This window comes from Moschus berezovskii, chromosome 14 (genome assembly GCF_049115385.1).
Source record: "Moschus berezovskii isolate FMDL1 chromosome 14, NW_MosBer_1.0, whole genome shotgun sequence".
Lineage (NCBI taxonomy): Eukaryota > Metazoa > Chordata > Mammalia > Artiodactyla > Moschidae > Moschus > Moschus berezovskii.
The window spans coordinates 84304914-84326462 of NC_142473.1; the positions used below are offsets into that span (position 1 = coordinate 84304914).

Consider the following 21549-nt stretch of genomic DNA (forward strand, 5'->3'; position numbering starts at 1 on the left):
CATGAAGTGATGGGACCAGATGCTATGATCTTTGTTTTCTGAATGTTGAGTTTCAAGCCAAACTTTTCACTCTCCTCTTTCAGTTTCATCAAGAGGCTTTTGAGTTCCTCTTCACTTTCTGCCAAAAACAAGATATGTGTATTAAAGAGAATTGATGATGCATTTAAGTCCTCTTAGGTTTCAAAATCACTGCAGAAGGTGACTACAGCCATGAAATTAAAAGATGCTTGCACTGTGGAAGAAAACCTATGACTAACCTAGATAGCATATTAAAAAGCAGAGACATTACATTGCTGACAACAGTCTGTCTTATCAAAGCTATGGTTTTTCCAGCAGTCATGTATGGATGTGAGAGTTGGCCTATAAAGGAAGTTGAGCACCAGAAAATTGATGCTTTTGAACTGTGGTGTTGGAGAAGACTCTTGAGAGACACTTGGACCGCAAGGAGATCCAACCAGTCAATCCTAAGGGAAATCAGTCCTGGCTATTTATTGGAAGGACTGATACTGAAACTGGAACTCCAGTCCTTTGGCCACCTGATGAGAAGAAACGACTCACTAGAAAAGACTGATGCTGGGAAAAATTGAAGGCAGGAGGAGAAGGGGATGACAGAGGATGAGATGGTTGGATGACATCACTGATTCGGACACGCTGCTGCTGCTGCTAAGTCACTTCAGTCGTTTTTGCCTCTGTGTGACCCCATAGACGGCAGCCCACGAGGCTCCCCCATCCATGGGATTCTCTAGGCAAGAACACTGGAGTGGGTTGCCATTTCCTTCTCCAATGCATGAAAATGAAAAGTGAAAGTGAAGTCACTCAGTCGTGTCCGAATCTTAACAACCCCGTGGACCGCAGCCACCAGGCTTCTCTGCCCATGGGATTTTCCAGGCAAGAGTACTGGAGTAGGGTGCCATTGCCTTCTCTCTATGGACATGAGTTTGAGTAAATTCCGGGAGTTGGTGATAGACAGGGAAGCCTGTTGTGCTGCACTACATGGGGTCGCAGAGTCAGAAACGACTTAACAAATGAACTTGTCACCTTAACAATCATTTTACTAACTCTATAGCTAATGAGTGGTGCCAATACAGATACATTATATTCAGATTATATTCAGATACATTATATTCAGGTAGCTAACTAAGTGAAGAAGAACTAAAGAGCCTCTTGCTGAAAGTAAAAGAAGAGAGTGAAAAAGTTGGCTTAAAGCTCAACATTCAGAAAACTAAGATCATGGCATCCAGTCCCATCACTTCATGGCAAATAGATGGGGAAACAGTGGAAACAGTGGCAGCCTTTAATTTTTGGGCTCCAAAATCACTGCAGATGGTGACTGCAGCCATGAAATTAAAAGCCCCTTACTCCTTGGAAGGAAAGCTATGACCAACCTAGACAGCATATTAAAAAGCAGAGACATTACTTTGTTGACAAAGGTCCATCTAGTCAAGGCTATGGTTTTTCCAGTAGTTATGTATGGATGTGAGTGTTGGACTATAAAGAAAGCTGCTGCTGCTGCTGCTGCTAAGTCACTTCAGTCATGTCTGACATGTCTGGGTAATGTGAGGGAGGGATAAATTGGAAGATTGGGATTGACATATAAACTGCTGCTGCTAAGTCACTTCAGTTGTGTCTGACTCTGTGCGACCCCATAGACGGCAGCCCACCAGGCTCCCCTGTCCCTGGGATTCTCCAGACAAGAACACTGGAGTGGGTTGTCATTTCTTTCTCCCATGCATGAAAATGAAAAGTGAAAGTGAAGTCACTCAGTCGTGTCTGACTCTTAGTGACTCCATGAACTGCGGCCTACTGGGCTCCTCTGTCCACGGACTTTTCCAGGCAAGAGTACTGAAGTGGGTTGCCATTGCCTTCTCCTAAAGAAAGCTGAGCGCCGAAGAATTGATGCTTTTGAACTGTGGTGTTGGAGAAGACTCTTGAGAGTCCCTTGGACTGCAAGGAGATCCAACCGGTCCATCCTAAAGGAGATCATTCCTGGGTGTTCATTGGAAGGACTGATGGTGAAGCTGAGACTCCAATACTTTGGCCACCTCATGCGAAGAGCTGACTCTTTTGAAAAGACCCTGATGCTGGTAAAGATTGAAGGCAGAAGGCGAAGGGGATGACAGAGGATGAGATGGTTAGATGGCATCACCGACTCAATGGACTTGAGTATGGGTGAACTCTGGGAATTGGTGATGGACAGGGAGGCCTGGGGTGCTGTGATTCATGGGGTCGCAGTGAGTTGGACACAACTGAGCAACTGAACTGAACTGAATTGAGATTTTCTCCAAAATACATGATGCAACTTTGTTTACTAGGGTTGAACATTTTATTTTAGTGACAAGAAAAGAAAAAAAAAACAACTGAGAAAAAGTAAAATATATCTAAGAAACACATACTGCAAAATATTAGTAAATGTGACTAAACTTGTGATGTTTTCTTGGGTGTGGTTCTATCTTCCAACACATTCAGTCTTGTCTCCGGAATAATTCAAGGCATATTTCTGTCTGTGTCTGAGCTCTGGATTTTTCAACTATTTTGTTCTCAGAAATATGTGACAAATTTGCTAGTGGTAAAGAATTCACCCGCCAATACAGAAGAAGGCACGAGAGATGTGGGAAAGGTCCCTGGGTGGGAAAAATCCCCTGGAGCAGGAAATGGCAACCACCCCAGTATTCTTGCCTGAAAAATTCCATGGGCAGAGGAGCCTGGTGGGTTACCGTCCATGGAGTCACAAAGATTAGGATACACTGAGCAACCGAGCACAACACGGTTTCACATGTGGGAGCACTGAGACAGAAATATAGATTTTTTTCCTATTATTCTTTTGTCCCTATCTCTTCAGAGTTCAGTCCTATACTTGATTAAAATTTCCCACTCATCCAACATTTATCACATACACTTAACCAACTCCAACAAAGGCTCACTGTTTTAATTCCATAATAGTGAAAACACAGAGATGCAAAATACACACATATGCACACCCATTAAATTTATTGTGACAATTACAAATTCTGTATAAAGATAGGAAAATCCAATGTGACTCACACTGCTCAGAGAGGACCATGTATTCTTGTATAAACTCAGATTTTAAACATAAAAAAGACCTTAATAAACACATTTGCATGTAAAATATTCTGAACAGAATATTCTGAATATTCCTTTCCTCTGATGTATATTCGTTTATTTCATTCATTTACTGGTTTACGTACAGCTGTTCATATTTATGTTGCTATTTTCAATGTTAATTTAGTGGAAAGAGGTACTGTTTAATACAAAAATGTATATTCAGTTATCTATATGATAAACTCTAAAATCAATGATTGTATGCTTATATAATTTCTCATATCCAGGGTCTCTTTATGGAAATCCTTAGAAGTGGTCTGAGGGACAACAAGAAAACATTTTGGAATTGTTGTATACTCTCTATGTTACTAGTAAAAAATACCACATATCTAGTATGTTATCTAATTAATTGTAAAGGACATTAAGCAAGATGTGTCAGGCACACACTAGATTATGCCTGAAAGACTTCAGGGGCTTTCCTATTTATTCAGAAATCTGCCCTGGCCACTCGGAGGTGCACAGGATTTCTCTACATTTGCTTGCCATCATTGTCTGCTTCTTCTGCTTGCTGGTTTGCTGCTCTCTCCCTCCAATGCTTTCCATAAAGATAGAATGCTCATGAGACTAAAGCCACCAAAATTGATACATTCCTAAATTTGAAAAAAGGGATTCCTACTGATGAATTGTGACGGATTCTATATTTCATTTGTGTGATGATCCCAATACTAAGATACCAAAGTGCATTCTTGTGGGGAATATTCTTGAGACAAAGCTCAAACCATGTAACTAATTGCTAATCATCGTGCATTAATTAAATTCAAGAAACATGCATTTCTGTTACTCAAGTTCTTTAATACCACTGCTGACTTCTCTGGTACACATTTTGAGGATGTCAAGTTTTCCTTGTTTCTGTCTTCTGATTCCTTTCAAATTAGTATTCTGTCAGGATTTTTCTGAGTCTTCAGGGATACAAAAGTCCCTCCAGTTACATTTTGTTTAACCAAGACATAACTTTAGCTTCTTAAACAAGGCTTCTCCTTCAGATCATGTAGACTCTCTTCCCTTCAATGATTTAAAACTGAGTCTTTGAAACTACACTATTATTACAAACTATGTAACCTAGTTTAGCTCTCAATGGATTTCTGGTCTCATGAAGAATGAGTTCTTTAATAGCTAGAAAAAATGTTTTTAGGAGAAATTCTATACAATAGATTCAAGCAAGCAACAATAATTCTTCTATATTTATGGATTTCTAGGTACCCCTGGAGAAGGAAATGGCAACCCACTCCAGTGTTCTTGCCTGGAGAATCCCAGGGACGGGGGAGCCTGGTGGGCTGCCATCCATGGGGTCACACAGAGTCGGACACAACTGAAGTGACTTAGCAGCAGCAGCAGCAGGTACCCCTGATGTCTTCCGTGGTGGTTAAGGCAATAAAGAATCCCTGTGCAATGCAGGAGACTGGAGTTTGATCCCTGGGTTGGAAAAACCTCCTGGAGAAGGGAATGGCTACCCACCCCAGTATTCTTGCCTGGAGAATTCCTTGGACAGTGGAGCCTGGTGAGTTACAGTCCGTAGGGATGCAAAGAGTCGGACACGACGAGTGACTAACACAACACTAATTGATAACACTGGAACAATAGTACTGAAGCAAGTGTCCACCCGAAAGGTCACGTTCTTAGAATAGTCGTCTGTCCCTAAAAAATTCAGTATTGTGACACAGATTTTAGTGCGTTGCATTTTTTCCCAAGTACACTAAGTTTCCTTGCTGCTGTAGGAAAGATCAGAAGGGCCTGTAGGTGAATAAAGGCATTGTTCAACATGAAGGGATGACAGAAGTGGTGATTATGGATAATTAATGCACAATGATATATTTTTTCAAGGCACTTTCCATTGCTCTTTATAACCTAACCATTTGTACTTTTTTACCCCCCCAGTTTTATTAATATGTAATTGACATCATCGTTTTCCTTAAGGTGGATAACATATATTTTGATAATACTATGTGAAATGTTAACAGCTATAAGGTTAATAAACAGATCTATTACCTCATATGGGCTTTTCTGGTGGCTCAGTGGTGAAGAAAACTGCCTGTCAATGCGGGAGGTGCATGTTCAATCCCTGCATCGGGAAGATGTCCTGGAGAAGGTAATGGCAACCCACTCCAGTATTCTTGCCTGGGAAATCACAGGAACAGGGTAGCCTGGCGGGGTATAGTCCACAGGGTCATAAAAGAGTTGGACACAATTTAGGTACTAAACAACAACAGCAAACCTCACATAGTTTTCACTTTTTGATTGTGTTGGGAAAATTTAAGATATATTTTCTGAGCAAATTTCAAGTGTACAAAATAGCATTGTCAATTATAGTCATTGCATTGTGCCTTAAGTCCCCAGAAACTATTCCTGTTACAACAGGAACTCTGAACCATCTGATCAACATCAATATTCCCTTCCCCCAACTCCTCTAGCCCATGGAGGGTTCTTTGAGTTCACTCAAGTTCTTTGAATTCAACTTTTTCCATATTAAGGATAATATACAATATTTGTCTTTACTTTCTCTGACTTATTTCACTTAACATAATGCCCTTGAGGTTTATCTATGTTTTCAAAACTATGATTCTATAGGAGAGCAAAATTTGCCACCCCAAAATATGGCTCTTCAGTAGGACAACTATACTGAGCTGAGTATTTTTTTGTGTGCTAAATACTTCTATTTTAATCACTTCACATATATTTTCTTATTAAATTCCACGAGAATCCTATGGCATTATGGCTCTCCCCATTTTATGGTTATTCATCATTCATTCCATGCATATTTCTTGAATGCTGACTTTTTATATACAAGAGATCATTCTAGGTATTACCTGGGTGAAAAAAGGAGCAGTGTGGAGGCCATGATAGGAATCTACATGCCTAGATTGGAGGTCAGCAGGGAAGGAGCTGGTACTGGCTGCAGGGAAAGGGAGCCAGTGGGGGTAGGGTCAGAAAGGTAGTGGGCAGCAGTTCTTGTGGGTAGGCTGAATATTTTAAGATGCAAGTGACACAGAAAGGTTTTTTCTTTTTAACTTGCCTTAGCTGTCTAAAATAATTTAGATAGATCTCATGCTTCAAAGAAGGATCTATTATCACAGATGGGGACTACAGAGTAGTATGAATTAGGTCTCTTAGACAGGGAGGAAGTTAAAAAATTCTGTTATACTTTCTCTCTATGAATCAATGTTTCTGTGCATCCCAGGAAACATTTGTCTACCAAACATTTGCTCTATTCACCTCCTGGTGAATGGCCTTCCATTCCTTTTCATTTTCAGACTCCTACCACTTTCTCCTTTGTCAAAGTTATATACGGTCAAAATGTAAAGATAAAATGAGATTATATATACCTTCTTCTACCTATCTTTGGAATCCCTCATGTTATGTGGATTCTATCTATGTATGTAAGTAAACATTTTTTTTTCCTCTTGTTAATCTCTTTCATATAAATTTAGTTATTTGATCTGCCAACATGTACTAGGAGGGTTGAATTAACTTTTTTCCTTCCTTAAAAATACTTCTAAAAAGTCATGGCCTTGTCCACCTTAAGACCTCTATAATTGTCAGGCCTTCTGCCTGCTAGCTTCTGCTATCACAACATGCATTATTTCTGTTTTACACTCTAATCTCCTTTGGAAGGAGAAGCCTTTGGAAAAAAAAAAAGACTAGATTTAGGATTTTATTTATATTTATTACCTATTGTTTTTACTTCATTATGATATTGAGGTTAGTATGAATTATTTGGTATTTACATAATTAATGTTGGTTACTTCAAACAGATAATAAGATTTATTAGTATAGAAACTATTCAAAGTGTCATGGAATACAAAACACTTAAATGCTCAGACTTCATTTAGTAAACACATAATGTACTATAAAAACAGTGAATTGATATTTGAATGAAAGAATGGACAAAAATTTAGCAAAACTAGAAAGGTTGAAAAACTTTCTAAATAGAGGGGATATTATTTATAAATTTAAGACATTTAATGAAGTATGTAAAATTTCTTAAAATTGAGCTTTAGTAAATTATTGCAGACATCTTTGTTTTTCTTGTAACATTCAAAATAATTTTACAGTAAATAATTTATTTATGCTATAAATAAAATGCATGGCTGCACATATGCCAAATATAAATATTTAAAACCATCTTTTATTTTTTAGCTTTTCTAGGGCATCTTTGACATCCTTGTTCCGTAGGCTATAGATCAGAGGGTTTAACATGGGAATCACAAGGGTGTAAAACAATGAGGTAATTTTGTCTTGATCTAGAGTGTGGGAAGAACTGGGTCGGAAATATATGAAAAGTATAGTTCCCTGGAAAATTGCCACAGCAGTTAGATGGGAGGTGCAGGTGGAGAAAGCTTTGAGCCTCCCTTCTGTAGAGTGGATTTTCAAGACTGCTACAATGATGTAACAATAAGAAACAAGGACTCCTGAAATGGAACTTAATTCAATAAAACCAAAAACAGTGAATAATGCCAACTCATTGACCCGGGTATCAGAGCAGGAGAGAAGGTAGAGTGGGGGTAAGTCACAGAAGAAATGGTTAATCTCATTTGATCCACAAAAGCATAAGCGGAATGCTAATGTCGTGTGTATCAGAGCATCTGTCATCCCCATCATATAAACCCCGGCCATGAGCAGGGAGCACACCCCACTGGACATGCTGACCGCATAGACCAAGGGGCTGCTGATGGCCTTGTACCGGTCATAGGCCATGACTGCCAGCAGGAGACACTCAGAATCTGCAAAGATACAGAAAACCAAGAATTGCAGAGCACAGCCATAGAAAGGGATTGATTTGTTTTTGGCTAAAAGGTCTATCAACATCTTGGGACCAATGGCTGTGGAATAGCAGAGGTCACAGAAGGAGAAATGGCTGAGGAAAAAGTACATGGGCGTGTGCAGCTGAGGGTCCAACCTAATTAAAATAATCATTCCAAGATTTGCCAGGAAGTTAATGAGATAGACAAGAAAAAACAGGATAAATAGGGTTACTTTAATCCCAGAGTCATCAGTAATCCCTGAAAGTACGAATTCAGTTAAGGATGAGCAATTTCCTCTTTCCATTCTTATACGCTTTTCTTTAAATTCTTGAGGAAATGATCAAGAAAAAGATACAGACACGGGTAGCACTTCTGGACGTTTACAGCATATCTGTAAGGAAGAACACAATTTACTTCTGCAATTTTCATTTTGTACTCAGAAAACGACTTAGTGCATAGTCAGTCTTTAAAGAGGCATTGCTCTCTACCTGATAATTATATGAATATGTGACATAGGCAGTTGAGAAATCTGTTCTAAATCTACATGTTGTTCCCCAGGTATGTTACAATCTACAAACTAATTACTCTGAGCATAACCTTTCTTGTTTCAAGAAGAGTATTTAGATGAAATAATGTCTCATTATGTCTTCAAAACAATGTGAAAAAAAAAGCAATGTTAGAAACACCAGGCTATAACAGAGACTTGTATTTTCTATGCTTGAAAAATTTCCATGCATACAAAACGTGATTACAATTTTAATGTCACTCAAAGAACAATTTAGGACGTTTATGTATTAGTATTGGAATAAGTTATTACAACATACACTAATAACAATGAAAATAATTATGTTATTGATACTAGTCTTTAGTATTTAGTGAGACATGCGATAATTAATATCACCTTGTCTCTTGATAGTTTTTGGAGTGTCTGTTGCCAAAGATGGAGTCTCTAGAACAGTCAAAGAGAAGAGCTAAAAGGAAAGGTAGAAGCAGGATTTAACATATTGCTGTATCTCTTTGGATTTTGAATGGACTTTCATAGCATCCAAGTGGAAACAGGTTTAGTGACAATACATGCTTGTGAGATACATCGGTTTCTCTGTCTAATGTGTGTGTCATGTGTGTCATGTTGGACAGTCCATTACATGTCTCCAATGTGTATAAGATAGAATATAGATGAGGAGCTTTTCTTTAGACCTTATGACATGTGAATACATGAAGATGAATTTGCACATTTTAATTTTTAAAGTGCCACCTACATTACTTTTTAAATAAGGTAAAACTAACAATAAAAACAAAACCGTTAGATTTATCTATATACTATTCTGATGATAAAAGAAGTGAATGTTTTCCTGTGAGTCAACATCAAAATAAATTAACAGTCATATTATGGATGCTAATAAGTACAAGCAGATCCTGACAGTTCTGAGAAGAAAATATTATTTCTGGGCATTAAATTATATAATTTATTTAAATGAGTATGCAGGCATAAAATGTTTTACTTACAAATTTATTTTCCCCAAACAGTAGCTATTTGTTCTAGAGTCTTGAAATCATTACCTGGAAACCTTACCTGAGATGAGCAGGTCTTGGGTAGCTGAATAAGCAGATAGGCTTTTATTTCACCAGGCACGCTGGGCCTGAAATCCCTGTGCTAGTGGGTCTAGGTTTTGACAATACGCAAACACATCATTAAATTTATTTCTGCTTCTGTGTATCCCCCTGTGAATTCAGAAACAGCTCAGTAAGGTCTGAACTTTTATGCTTCAATATTGTCACCAAATTAATCTACGGTGTGAAGAAGTCTGCACGAGGCATTTAAGGAGCTCCTCACAGTTACCCTCTACCTGCTCTAAAAGACGCACAACTTGAGTTGTGAGTTAGATTTTATTTGGGGCAAAATGAGGACTGCAGCCTGGGAGATAGCATCTCAGGTAGCTCTGAGAGATTTCTCCAAAGAGGCATGGGGAGAAGGTCAATGTATGAAATTTTGATGAAGGGGGGGTTCCATGCAATCAAGGGCTTATTTTACAAAAGGTTTTCTGGGGTCACAAGGAGCTAATGCCTCTGTGAAGGGCTTTAGTGATTTTCTGATATGAAGGGATGCAAGGATTTGATCATAAATCAGCTCCTGAAAATATCTATCTAAAGACCTGTTCCACCAGTTTCCCTGGGGTGCCTCGCTGCCCACCCTGAATTCCCCTCAGGGGGTGTCACAGGTCATCAACAGCTGCAGCGCAGGGTTCAGTCCCACACAGGCAGATGGCAAACACCTTGTTGTTGTTTAGTTGTTGGCAAAGATTTTTGGCACGTGCTAATTTGTAGTTGACACCTCCATCAATATTCTCCTCTAGTCAGAGGAAATCCAACGAAAACCAAACAGACCCCTCTTTTCCAGATTCTTTGGATTGTTCATTGTGTTTCTGCAGCATTCTCGTTAACTACCTCATGTGGAGATATTACTACACTTTGAATTTATATATTTATAAATATATAAATATATTTATATATTATAAATAATTATTTTTATTTAAATGTTATATATATACACACACACACACCATAAAATTCACTCTTTTCATATAAATAGTTCTTTGAGTTTGAACATATTTTCAAGGTTGCTCAACCACCACCATTATCTCCTTCTGGAACACTGGCATCAATAAGGCAGTCATCCTAATGTCTGTCACTACCTCTTCTTCCCTTCCCCAGCTCTGGCAACCACTCATCTGCTTTCTGAGTCTAACTAATTGCATATTCTGGCATCTCACATAAAAAGCATCATGAAATAATGTGTGTCTATGTGTGTGTGTCTCCTGTCAGGTTTCTTTTCTTCATTTAAATGTCTTTAAAGTTAAGTCATGTTGCTGAACTCATTGGAATTCTGTTTCATTAAATGACACAATATTGCATTTTATAGATACAGCACGTTTTATAGATCCATTCTTCAGACAGATGAATGTTGGCTTGTCTCTACTCTTTATCTATTATGAATAATGATGTTTTACTTTGGCCACCTCATGCGACAAGTTGACTCACTGGAAAAGACTCTGATGCTGGGAAAGGTTGGGGGCAGGAGGAGAAGGGGACGACGGAGAATGAGATGGCTGGATGGCATCACCGACTCTGTGGACATGAGTTTGAGTGAACTCCGGGAGTTGGTGATGGACAGGGAGGCCTGGCGTGCTGTGATTCATGGGGTCGCGGAGAGTCGGACACGACTGAGCGACTGAACTGAACTGAACTGAACATTTATGTCAACGTTGCCTTTCAAGGCAGCCTTCAAAACCATATTAGTTTATTCACATCCTTCAATCTCATACTGATAACTTACAGTGAACAATGTTGGATTTGTGATCTCCAAAGAAGATTTAGCTTCAGGACCAGGGACCAGGCTTGATCACTCAGAGCTCTTGTGTGGCAGAAGTTTCAATGCAGTGAAAACAGACAGAGAAGGCTTCTGACATAGACATCAGAAGCGGGCAGAGAGTGTCCCACTCAACTAGTCTTATCAAACCCTTATATGCTTTTACCAAACCCATTTCCCCAATATACATTTTAAATTAACAGGATTAAAACTGCAATAGAAAGGTCTTACCAGACCCAATCCCATAGGTTTTAAACAGCAAGATTAGTCAGAATGTTCTTGTTAAGAAGGAGAAACATGTCCTTAAGCAAGATACATTTTGTTACATAATCATTAGTACAGAGCTTAAGGAAAAACACACCCTTGAGCAAGATGAGTTGCTTTGTGTAATCATTAGCCTGCAAGCCTGGCTTCAGCAATACTTGAACCGTGAACTTCCAGATGTTCAAGCTGTTTTCGGAAAAGGCAGATGAACCAGAGATCAAATTGCTAACATCCACTGGATCATCGAAAAAGCAAGAGAGTTCCAGAAAAACATCTATTTCTATTTTATTGACTGTGCCAAAGCCTGTGATCACAATAAACTGGAAAATTCTGAAAGAGATGGGAATACCAGACCACCTGACCTGCCTCTTGAGAAACCTGTATGCAGGTCAGGAAGCAACAGTTAGAACTGGACATGGAACAACAGACTGGTTCCAAATTGGGAAAGGAGTATGTCAAGGCTGTATATTGCCATCTTGCTTATTTACTTTATAAGCAGAGTACATCATGAGAAATGCTGGGCTGGAAGAAGCACAAGTTGGAATCAAGATTGCTAGGAGAAATACCAATAATCTCAGATATGCAGATGATACCACCCTTATGGCAGAAAGTGAAGAAGAACGAAAAACCTCTTGATAAAAGTGAAAGAGAGTGAAAAAGTTGGCTTAAAGCTCAACATTCAGAAAACTAAGATCATGGCATCTGGTCCCATCACTTCATGGCAAACAGATGGGGAAACGGTGGAAACAGTGGCAGACTTGAATTTTTTGGCTCCAAAATCACTGCAGATGGTGATTGCAGCCATGAAATTAAAAGACACTTACTCCTTGGAAGGAAAGTATGAGCAACCTAGACAGCATATTAAAAAGCAGAGACATTACTTTGCCAACAATGGTCCGTCTAGTCAAGGCTATGGTTTTCCCAGTGGTCATGTATGGATGTGAGAGTTGGACTATAAAGAAAGCTGAGTGATGAAGAATTGATGCATTTGAACTGTGTTGTTGGAGAAGACTCTTGAGAGTCCCTTGGACTGTATGGAGATCCAACCAACCCATCGTAAAGGAGATCAGTCCTGGCTGTTCACTGGAAGGACTGATGTTGAAGCTGAAACTCCAATACTTTAGCCACCTAATGCGAAGAGCTGACTCATTGGAAAAGGCCCTGATGCTAGGAAAGATTGAGGGTAGGCAGAGAAGGGATGACAAAGGATGAGATGGCTGGATGGCATCACCGACTCGATGGACGTGAGTTTGGGTGAACTCCGGGAGCTGGTGATGGACAGGGAGGCCTGGTGTGCTGTGATTCATGGGGTTGCAAAGAGTCGGACACGACTGAGCGACTGAACTGAACTGAGGGAGGCTTGGTGTGCTAGAGTCCATGGATTCGCAAAGAGTTGGACACGACTGAGTGGCTGAATTGATACACATAGAAGGGTTTCCCAGGTGGCTCTAGTGGTAAAGAATCCTCCTACCAATGCAGAAGTCATAAGTGACTAGGGTTCGATCTGTGGGTTGGGAAGATCCCCTTGAGAAGGACATGGCAGCCTACTCCAGTATTCTTGCCTGGAGAATCCCTTGGGCAGAGAAACTGGGCAGGCTACAGTCTATAGGGTCACATAGAGTCAGATATGTCTGAAGCAACTTAACATGAACGCATTCATAACTATAGAAAATTTTAATCTAAAAATGTATACTGCAAGGAAACTTTAAAAAATGGAATGATTCCTACATCCAGAACCAGAAAAAAGGCATATTGCTAGATTCCCAGAAATTCTCCCTGCAGCCATCAGCAATGATGTGCAATGTGATATGTTAGTTTGTATATTTTTGAGGTATACAGTGGTGAAATGATAGCGCTTTTACTCTTTCATGTCTGGGTTTTTCCGTCAATGTTATATTTGTGAAATTTTTCTGTGTTATCACATGCAGAAGTCATTCATTCTCATTCTTGTATAGCCTTATTACACACAGACTGTGAGAACGTTGCTTATCTAATCTATATCAAGGGTCAGTGAACCTGACTCATGTTTTATTGGAGCTGGGGCGTACCATTTATTAATATATTATGGACAGCTGCTTTTGTGATACAGGGCAAAACTGTGTAGTTGTGACCAAAATTTATGGCCTAAAACCCTAAAATATACACTATGAAATACTTCAAGGGCTTCCCAGGTGGTGCTAGTGGTAAAGAACCCACCTGCCAACGCAGGAGACGTAAGAGACAGAAGTTTGGTCCCTGGGCTGGGAAGATTCCCTGAAGGAAGTCAGGGCAACCCACTCCAGTATCCTTGCCTGGAGGATCCCATGGACAGAGGAGCCTGGTGGGCTACAGTCCATGGAATCACAAAGAGTCAGACACAACTGAAGCCACTTAGCACGCACACAAATGCTTCAAAGAAAAGTTTGTCAAGTCATGATCTAATGTGTTGAAACAAATTTGAACTTGTCCTGTTTTTACATAATTTCAAATAACCCAATGGTGGATATTTCTGTACATGTATTTCAGTGGACGTATTCATTCTTCACTCTTGGGCATAATTGTAGGAAAGGTATTTTGGGGTTCTAGAACATTTATGTCCAGCAATAATAAGGGACTTCCCTGGTGGCTCAGACGGTAAAGCGTCTGTCTACAATGCGGGAGACCTGGGTTTGATCCCTGGGTCGGGAAGATTCCCTGGAGAAGGAAATGGCAACCCACTCCAGTATTCTTGCCTAGAAAATCCCATGGATGGAGGAGCCTGGTGTCCATGGGGTCCAGAGTCGGACACGACTGAGTGACTTCACTTTCCCTTTCTATGGTAATAAGAGACTCTGCCATGTTGTTTACTAAGTGCAGTGGCAATTCTCAATCTATTGTCAATGCGTAAAAGCTACAGCTGATTCATGTCCTCACCAGATACTGCACTTGTTTACACTTTGCCATTTGGTCAGTCAGTTCAGTCACTCAGTCGTGTCTGACCATTTGCGACCCCACGGACTGCAGCACGCCAGGCTTCCCTGTCCATCACCAAAGGCTGGAGCTTGCTCAAACTCACATTCATCAAATTGGTGATGCCATCAAAACATCTTATCCTTTGTCATCCCCTTCTCCTCCTGTCTTCAACCTTTCCCAACATCAGGGTCTTTTTCAATGAGTCAGTTCTTCTCATCAGGTGGTCAAAGTATTGAAGTTTCAGATTCAGCATCAGTCCTTCCAATGAATATTTAGGACTGATTTCCTTGAGGATGAACTGGCTGGATCTCCTTGCATGATACAATTTCTAACATTTTATTTAAGTTTTATTTACTTCAGTGCTAAATATTTGCATATCAACGTTTGTGATGAGTCTATGAGTTTCTGAATCTGAATAACAGAACACACAAAAGGGTCACATTTGAAAATATTTGCCCTTCTGAAACTTATACTACTTAGATGGCTTCATGTCACCACTACTTTGGGTTAAACAGATTACATGTATCAAACAATTTCTTGTTTGAATATGAAGTGATTCTTTTTTTCTGTTTTTGCAATTTTCAAGTCCTTTCCAGTACTGGGGGTGAATTTATACAGAGGCAGAGTCACATTTTGTAGAGACAGATTGTACCAGCTGGAAAGGACCTTAGAAGTAATCTAGCTGAGGCCTGTATTTAACTTCAGGGAACCTGAGGGACAGAAAGGAAGAGTGATGTGTTAAATTTAGGGTGGACTTGCTGTCTGGGCCATGGCATGTTTCTAACTAAGGAGAGAGATGTCCAGGGAGGTTCAACGTTGCTGCCTCTCACTGTGACACAGACCCTCTACTGAACATTATTACTGCACGATTCATAATGAATATACTTGTGCAACCCACAATTAGTATGCCTCTATCTGTCCTCTGTGTTAGACATTTACCCAAATCTAGCATTGTTTTTGCCATATTTACACTTCGTTATTTCAGTGGCAAGGATGAAGGAAGAGGTCAAGATATATGACTATAATATTAACACATGACACACTCATTGATAAGTTGCATTTGGACAATGATATTTACCATCACACATTGCACTGGTTGTGTGAGAAGAAAGTGGTGTTGAAAGATTAAACGGGAAAAGAATGAAGACTATTGAGATAGACATAGTGCTAACATTTTATATTAGTAAACCAATAATTAATGGCAAAACATTGAAACCATGGGATTCCCTTGTGGCTCATCTGGTAAAGAATTTGCCACAATGCGGAAGCCCTGGGTTTGATCCCTGGGTTGGGAAGATCCCCTGGAGAAGGGAACGGCTACCCACTCCAATATTCTGGCCTGGAGAATTCCATGGACTGTTTAGTCCATGAGGTGGCAAAGAGTCAGACAGGACTGAATGTCTTTCACTCACTCATTGACACCATATTTTATCTGACTTTAATACATTCCAGCCCATGTTTTCTGCCATGTTACTCCTCATAAGCAACAGTTCAAAACAAGTTTGAGTAAATTAATAAAATATACCAGAAATAGAAACCTATAAACCTTTTATGTTATAGACTAGCTATATTAAACTGTGTTTTTACCATGAGAACTCTTCTTAGTGTTTTACAAATACCACCATGAATAACAAAGGAATTTCATAGGCTTTATTTTTTCATTCTGAAATATTTTTACACAAGGACAATTTACAATGGCAGCTGGAAAATTTAAGACCATCTGAGGCTTTCAACTTTACAATTTTAATATGTAAATAAGAGTGTTCTTCAGTAGTTTATGATATTTCAAATATATGATGGGATTGTAGCCTAGCTTTCTCAGCAAACTGATTCAGTGTTTTAGCCTCCAGGAAGCCATATCAAAGTCAGATGTAATAGTCAAATATCAAGAAGTTATAGATTCTTACTTGTAGTGCAATTAACAAATGCATGTGTCTTTATAAGAACATTATCTTAGTGTCCACAACAATTTTATGCACCTTACAAAAAACTGTAAATACATACAATATGTATACACTGTTGTAAATACATGCAATATGTATACACTGATGTGAGATGTGTGTCTATGTGTGTGTGTGTGTGTTAAGGTACTTAACAAACCTTCAGTTACTTTTGTGTTATCGAGACATATGTAATAGCCAAAAAATGTTGCCTACTGTTTTTAGGTAAATTCATGTTTATTTATTTTATATCCCAGGGAAAATTCAGTGCTTGGTGAACAAGGATGGAATGTGCAGTTCTTTAGCAAAGAATGCTCACAAACAGGGTGATATCAAGCAATGCCTTAAAGGTGATTGTTTCTAAACCATAGAGAGGTGGGCATTTAACCAGGGTTGACGATGGGGAGGAAGGAAAGAGGATTATCTTGGCAGAAGCGCAGAAGAACTGACAGTTGATGACAATAGCACAATATTGTACATTAACAAGTGGACAGCTCTTCTGTGTGTCTTTAAAATCTAATCATTAGATATCTTATTTTTATCTAACTTTATTCAAGTGTAATTGGCTAATAACATATGCAATTATAAGTACACAGTGTGATATATGTATACATTGTGAAATGATTACCACAATAAGGTTGATTAACACAGGCTTCACCTCACAGTGTTACCATTTTGAGTGTGTGTATAGTGAGGTTAGTTAAGATCTACTTTTTTTTTGGCAAATTTCTTAAGTTTTCATTATTATTAACTAGAGTCATCATATACATTTCAGTTCAGTTCAGTTCAGTTCAGTCGCTTAGTCGTGTCCGACTCTTTGCGACAGACCCCCCTAAATTATTCATCAAATAACAAAGTTTGTACACTTTTACCAATATCACCAATTTCCCCTGCCTTTCAGGCCCTAGCAACATTCAACTCACTCTGTTTATATCAATCTCATCTTTTTTTTTTTTTTTTGACTGTAGCACTCAGCTTGCCAGGATCTTAGTTCCCTGAAGAGGGGTCAAACTGGACCCAGTTAGTGAAAGCATTGAGTTCTAAACACTGGGCTGCCAGGGAGCTTCTGAATTTGACCTTTTCGATTCTACATATATGTGAGATCATCATATGGCACTTATCTTCCTCTGTACTAATATTTCACTTAGCACATGACCTCACAGTTCTTCCATGTTGTAGCAGGCATGACTTCTAAAAGACAAGGACGTTTCCACTTCTGTTCAGTTCAGTTCAGTCGCTCAGTCACGTCTGACACTTTGTGACCCCATGGACTGCAGCACGCCAGGACTCCCTGCCCATCACCAACGCCCGGAGTTCACTCAAACTCATGTCCATTGAGTCAGTGTTGCCACTTCAAGATCTGAATAACTGTCAGATCTTCTGACTTCAACCTTTTCCTTTCCCAGATGGTAGTGGAGAGAAGGGAACCCTCTTACACTGTTGGTGGGAATGCAAACTAGTACAGCCACTATGGAGAACAGTGTGGAGATTCCTCAAAAAACTGGAAATTGAACTGCCATATGACCCAGCAATCCCACTCCTGGGCGTACACACGGAGGAAACCAGAACTGAAAGAGACACTTGTACTCCAGTGAATAGTTTTAGATATTTTTCTTTTGAAATTATAACCCTTTATGTTTTGTATCATGATGAATTTGAGACCAATTATGAATTACTTGACTGTTTTTTAAATTTGTTTTTAGTACTAACTTCAGTAGTGATAAACTATAAGATCTACAATAATATATAAAAAGGCTACAGGCTCAAAGATCACTGAGTAAATGCACAATAAATCTTAGTATAATTGAAAACAATGTTTCAATTAAACAACGAACAAAAATTACTACAATGGAAAAGACAGAAAAGCTTTTCACATAGACAAAGTGCCATATACATATATACATACATACATATATACATACATACATATATACATACATACATATATATACATATAAATCCTTAAAGCATAATGAAACATCATATGTATGGGGGAAACAAAATTAGGATTTAATACAAATATCACTTTAAGAATTTGATACGAGACAGCAAAAGAGACACAGATGTATAGAACAGTCTTTGGGACTCTGTGGGAGAGGGTGAGGGTGGGATGATTTGGGAGAATGGCATTGAAACACGTATGTTGTCATATGTGAAACGAATCACTAGTTCAGGGTCAATGCATGCTAAAGGATGCTCGGGGCTGGCATGCGGGGATGACCCAGAGGGAGGATAAAGGGAGGAGGGAGGTGGGAGGGGGGGTTCAGGAGGGGGAACTTATGTAAACCCGGGGCGAATTCATGTCAATGTATGGCAAAACCAACCAATATAATATTGTAAAATAATTTGCCTCCAATAAAAAAATAAAATAAAAAAATAAAAAATAAATAAAAAATGATCAACATACGACTCAATAAATTTTTATAACTTGTTCATAAAAAAAAAGAATTTGAGAAATTATTATTCTCATTATCCTATCATTTAATTTTAATAAATCAACAATCAGTATATGTATATGAATACATATGCGTACAGAAATGCCTAATACAAATAACTAAAACCATTTATTTTTCAATTTTTCCAGGGCCTGGTTCACATCCTTGTTCCTTAGGCTGTAAATCAGAGGGTTTAACATGGGAATCACAAGGGTGTAAAACAATGAGGTAATTTTGTCTTCATCTAGAGAGTACGAAGAACTCGGCCTGAAATACATGAAGAGCAGAGTTCCCTGGAAGATTGCCACAGCAGTTAGGTGGGAGGTGCAGGTGGAGAAAGCTTTGAGCCTCCCTTCAGCAGAGTGGATCTTCAAGACTGATAGGATGATATAACAATAAGAGACAAGGACTCCTGAAATGGAGCTTAATTCAATGAAGCCAAAAATCATGAATATCACTAACTCATTGACCTGTGTGTCTGAGCAAGATATCAATAGGAGAGGAGGAACATCACAAAAAAAGTGGTTAATCTCATTTGACCCACAGAAGCATAAGCGGAATGCTAATGCCGTGTTTATCAAAGCATCTATCATTCCCACCAGGTAAACTCCAGCCATGAGCAGGGAACACACCCTGCTGGACATGCTGACTGCATAGAGCAAAGGGTTGCTGACGGCCTTGTAACGGTCGTAGGCCATCACTGCCAGCAGGAGACACTCAGAATCTACAAAGGTACAGAAAACCAGGAACTGCAGAGTGCAGCCATAGGAGGGGATTGATTTGATCTTGGCAAATAGGTCCACCAGCATCTTGGGGCCGATGGCTGTGGAATAGCAGAGGTCGCAGAAGGAGAGGTGGCTGAGGAAAAAGTACATGGGTGTGTGCAGCTGGGGGTCCATCAGAATCAGGGTTATCATTCCAAGGTTTGCCAGAAGATTGATGAGATAGGCAGGTAGAAATATTGTAAACAGGATCACTTTGTTCTCAGTGTTATCAGTAATTCCCAAGAAAATAAATTCAGTCAAGGAGGAGCAATTCTCTCTTTCCATTCTTCTTAGACCTTGTGCAAAGTTTTGAGAAAGTTATGAAGATAATCACACATGCATGTTTAATGCTTCTGCACATCTAAAAAGAAAATCAAAAGGCAGAGCATGTTTTTTTTTCTTGTTTTTTTTATACTTAGAAAATAATCCAGTCTTGTACCTACTCTTTAAAGAGGTATAACTGTATATTCTGCGATAATAAAAGGCATATGAGGAAGACCTTTGAGAACATTTTAAGTCAATCTAGATGCCATTCACGAGGTTGCTACTTTCTACAAACACTTCTCTGAGCCTTATTTTTCTTATATCAGAGAGTAGAGCTGGATGATTTTGCCTTTCTTCAATTCTTTAAAACCACATGGAAGAGATACCAATGTTAGTGAGACCGGATTCTAAGACTTTGGACTGAGCTTTTCCTTTGTTTAAAAATGTTCACTTGAATAAAAAAAAAAAAATTACTAGTTTTTGACTCTCCAAAAAACATGATTGGTTTAAGAATGTTCTTAGTTCCAGGAACAGTGAGCCCATCATTGGCTAATAATTATGAAAATCATTATGTTACTGGTTTCAGCTTATCTTCTGTTTAGCATTTGGTGAGACATGAACTAAGTTATTACTGACATGCTTTCTGAAAATTTGCTATTGCTTTCCCAAAATGCTCATTACCTCTCTGTGGAGGGATTACTGTCTAGGATGACTGTTGACCAGTGGAAGGAAAGAGCTCAAAGGAAGTGAAAACAAAAGAATGGACCACATATATTTGCATCACTTTAGATTGTAAATGAATTTCAGTTTAATTGCATGTAAATTGGATAAGGGACAATAAATGCTTCTAAAATGCCAAGACCTTGCTCTCTCTGTTGTATTTATGTGTATGCTTGTGTATATATCTTAATGTAAATGAAAGCAATGGACTTTTTCTTTAGACCTAAGTAAATATAGTATGTGGTCTAGGTGGAAGTGAATTTGTACTTGTGTTTGTTTTTATTGTGGGATCTATGCTATAAAACAAAACACACTTTAATTTTTTTGTTTCCATAAAGCAAAACACACTTTAAATTCAAGTACAGTTGCTCAGTGAAAAAAGGAGCAAAGAATTTTGTGTGAACCAACAGAAAAATAAAATTACATTATGAATGTTAACAAGTTCAGACAGATTCTTCCAATTTTGTGAAGAAAATATTATTTCTGCCTTTAAATGCAGATTTCAGTGAGTAGGTAGGCATAAAGTCCTTCATTTACAAACTTTTATTTTCCCCCCAAATTTAAATATTTTATCTTATTTTTCTTCAGTTAGGATCTGGAAACGTACCTGGAAAGAGCAGGTCTTGGTAGGTGAACAGTAATGAGCATTTGGTCTTTTATTTCACCAGGTATATTGGGACTTAAATCCCTGTGCTATGGCCCTTAGGTTTTAGTGTTATTCAAACACTTCATTAATTATATTTCTGCTTCCATGTACTCCCCTGGCAGAGGAAGACATGGCTAGATAGCATCACTGACTCGATGGACGTTAATTTGATCTAACTGGGAGATAGTGGAGAACAGAGGAGGCTGGTGCGCTGCCATCCCTGAGGTTGCAAAGAGTCAGACAGACTTTGAAACAGAACAACCACCACAACATTCCCCTGTTAATTCAGAAACAATTTAGCAGAAGCGGAGTTTTTGTGCTTCATTATTGTGTCCAAACTGAAATAATGTGCTGTGCTC

The 21549-nt window shown here is 38.9% G+C and overlaps 2 protein-coding genes across 2 annotated transcripts; both read right to left on the minus strand.

The window, feature by feature from the left end:
• Nucleotides 1-7230: 7230 nt before the first annotated feature.
• Nucleotides 7231-8178, minus strand: LOC129554111 (olfactory receptor 5W2-like). The gene has a single exon (XM_055422744.2). It carries the CDS (start codon nt 8161-8163, stop codon nt 7231-7233), a length of 933 nt encoding a protein of 310 aa, XP_055278719.2. The 5' UTR covers nt 8164-8178.
• Nucleotides 8179-18915: 10737 nt separating this feature from the next.
• Nucleotides 18916-19845, minus strand: LOC148775722 (olfactory receptor 5W2-like). Its single transcript, XM_088843560.1, has one exon. The coding sequence runs from the start codon at nt 19843-19845 to the stop codon at nt 18916-18918; it is 930 nt and encodes a 309-aa protein (XP_088699686.1).
• Nucleotides 19846-21549: the final 1704 nt, after the last annotated feature.

Bases quoted from the DNA above. Each gene is read 5' to 3' on its own strand.
- LOC129554111 (XM_055422744.2), bottom strand. From the start codon at position 8,163: ATGGAAAGAGGAAATTGCTCATCCTTAACTGAATTCGTACTTTCAGGG.
- LOC148775722 (XM_088843560.1), bottom strand. From the start codon at position 19,845: ATGGAAAGAGAGAATTGCTCCTCCTTGACTGAATTTATTTTCTTGGGA.